The sequence below is a fragment of the Musa acuminata genome, chromosome BXJ2-2 (genome assembly GCF_036884655.1).
Source record: "Musa acuminata AAA Group cultivar baxijiao chromosome BXJ2-2, Cavendish_Baxijiao_AAA, whole genome shotgun sequence".
Classification (NCBI taxonomy): Eukaryota; Viridiplantae; Streptophyta; class Magnoliopsida; order Zingiberales; family Musaceae; genus Musa; species Musa acuminata.
Window position 1 is genome coordinate 15,128,540 of NC_088339.1, and position 2,788 is coordinate 15,131,327.

Here is a 2,788-nt window from a genome sequence, read left to right on the forward strand (position 1 = left end):
GTAAGCACTGTTTGCAACCGGCCACAGCACCCACTTGACAGCATCAACCATCGCGCTTTTTGTGAAAGACTCCTCCCACACCCCAAAGAACAAAAAGATGAGCCCTTCTTCCACGGTGGAGATCTTTGGAAGCATGTGGTTAAGTCAAATCATCCGAGTCATTCCACTAAATGCCTTGCCAAAGGCGGTGGTCTTCTCTGAAGACTTGCAGAGAATCATATCACCATTATCGTCATCCTCGTCATTATGGTTGCCGGTGATGGCCCCTTCCCTACTAAAACGTTTGCCGCCTGGTCCTACGTAAACTCGATCGTATGTCACCCACCACTTTGATCAGTCCACCTTCGGCTGCTGGACTTCAATGTCCTGGAAAGCTTGCTTATCAGAGCCTACACATATGATGAGCCTTTACCATTTCAGAATCAGCATTTCTAGCTGATTGATTCCAGACACATTATTTCCTGTGTCGGCGGTGTTGTTTGTCAAGCAGCTACCGAAGCTAATGCATAGTTGCTGAAGCCTGTCGCTATCTCTTCTTCCAAGGCGCCATCTTACACTGGTATTAATCGCGCTCAACAGAGAACAAAAGTCGCCATGAACGCATATATAGACCTGTGCAGCCGTGAACATGGTGATTTCAAAGAATAGGAGATCCAAATCAATACAACCAACCACAAATGTCGACTAAGCCATCATGAGATCATGCACGTATGGGGTCAAACTGCTACAGAGGATTCTAGCTGGAAAGATACATCCCCGACGAATCCCATTATTGAGATTAAGATATGAAGTCCGCAAGCCTCTTCAGATAAATATATACAACTGATACGATGTCAAATTCTTATTGAAGATCTTGAACATGGGTTGGCGAGGAAGCATCAGAACTCATCCCTCCCACCATTATTTAACATACTACTAATTAACAGAAAGGCCTTGAGCAGTTCACCATCACGTATGGACAGGGAGGGCCACGTCTCTGTTGTTTGACAGCCTTTGTTTCGGATCAACCCAAAGTTCCACACACTCTATCTATCTTCTCTTGCTATTTCATGATCACAAGATGCAACAAGAATTTGGATTCTCCTCTGAACTCTGCGCATAGTAGTGGTGGTAATGCCTGGTCATGTGAGGATTGTGGTACACGTGAGGATTGTGGTAGGCTCTGTATGCATTGACTAGCTCTGCCATAATTTGCTCATGGGGCTCCTTCTCCTCCTTCGCAGGCTCCTTCCTCTCCTCCTCCTTGGGCTCTTCCTCCTTCTTGGTCTCCTCTTTCTTCTCTTCCTCCTTCTTGGTCTCCTCTTTCTTCTCTTCCTCCTTCTTGGGTTCCTCTTTCTTCTCGTCCTTCTTCTCCTCCTTGGTTTCTTCTTCCTTGTTTACTTCCTCCTTCTTTGGCACCTCCTTGGGCTCTTCCTTCTTCTCCTCCTTGGCTGCCCCAATTGAGACTACATCCGTCTGCAACTGTTTTCTTAATTTGCTCACCACGTTTATGGGATCGACAGATCCGATCACCGTCATTTTCTTCTCTTTTATATCCATTGCAATCGAATTAATCCCTGCTCACTCCAACATGATAGTACGGAATAGAATGATCACTACGTCTTGACAGTTGTGATGTTTGAAGCAATGGAGATTGGTCTCCGAGAACCAAAATCGCGGAAAAAGAAACAGGGGAATATGATACATACCTCGAAGGGTGGAGACAGCCTTCATGGCCTTCTGTTTGTCCTTGTAATCATGTAGTTCCAACTTCAACACAATCTTCTGCAAGTGATGCAAATCATGAATAAGAAGAAGAAGCAAGTTCAGGACAGAAAATTGAGGATGAACAGACCATCATTTATTATCATCAACCTAAACCTGAAGCCTAAGAGTAACAAACACGCAACCTCCGTTTCACATTTATACACATATCACATAAAATGAGAGACGCAAAATTAATTGGTAAGAAAAGATAAACGGAGATTCACTTTTCAGCGAGTTACTAAGCTAGCAACAAGTGGATAAGAAAGAAAGAAAGTTAAAAGGAAACTTAAAAATATCACTAGTTGATTGGATCTGATCCATAATACAGCCAGCCTCTCTGATCAAGCAAAGAAAAAGAGAGAGTGTGAGAGAAAATCTAAGAAGATCAAGCACTACAGTGATTGTCAGACTAAAGATCTGTAATAATAAAGACAGGATTACAACCAAACCCAATTAAGAAAAGAAAATGAAGAAGAAATTCTATCATAATAATTCTGCAAGATTTGAAGGGATTTTTTTCTTAATCACTAAATCCATTCAATAAAGGAAAACATTGAACTCATAAGCAAACAAGATCTCACCTTCATTTCCTGAATGACCAGCGGGGGAAGGAGAGGATGGAAATATTTGTTAGGAGGAAGGAGGCAGGCGTGAGATGAACGAGAGAGAATTATAGTGCGTGGCTGTCTTTTCCATCATATAGGAGACTAAGAGGGGGAAGGCAGAAAGAGAAAAAGTGGTCGGTGTCTCTCAACTCGTTTGTCATATTTCTATAGAAAGAAGAAGAGAGATCTTTTCGCATGGGTGACGAAATTTTACTCCTTTCCTTTCCTTTCCTTTTGTTTTTTTTTAATTCCTCTTTTTCAAACAGAGCAGAGAAAGGGAAATAATATCTCAATCATCTTCTTGTTCATCTTTCCCATTCGTCATGCAGTCGAACAGCTTCAGTTGTCACGTCTTCATCTCCATCCTTTAAAGTGTGTCAATATAAATTTGAAGTTGTCACCATGAAATTCTACACGAGGAAACAATCAGTAGTGTG

General features: G+C 42.1%; 1 protein-coding gene across 2 annotated transcripts; it reads right to left on the minus strand.

Annotated features, from left to right (window-relative positions):
• Positions 1 to 680: 680 nt before the first annotated feature.
• On the minus strand, positions 681 to 2,524 carry LOC135605150 (heavy metal-associated isoprenylated plant protein 39-like). 2 transcript variants are annotated; one of them, XM_065094902.1, is made up of 3 exons: positions 2,328 to 2,524; positions 1,689 to 1,761; positions 681 to 1,556 (listed from the first exon to the last, which is right to left on the minus strand). In XM_065094902.1, exons 1-3 carry the CDS (start codon positions 2,331 to 2,333, stop codon positions 1,054 to 1,056), a joined length of 582 nt encoding a protein of 193 aa, XP_064950974.1. In that variant the 5' UTR covers positions 2,334 to 2,524; the 3' UTR covers positions 681 to 1,053. The 2 variants fall into 2 exon arrangements, with proteins under 2 accessions (XP_064950974.1, XP_064950973.1); XM_065094901.1 differs by having other exon boundaries at positions 1,689 to 1,764; positions 2,328 to 2,515.
• Between the last annotated feature and the right edge of the window lie 264 nt (positions 2,525 to 2,788).

Excerpts from the sequence above, each read along its gene's own strand:
- LOC135605150 (XM_065094901.1), bottom strand. Across the intron at positions 1,557-1,688 it reads GGCTGTCTCCACCCTTCGAG|GGATTAATTCGATTGCAATG; the intron begins GTATGTATCATA and ends TGGAGTGAGCAG.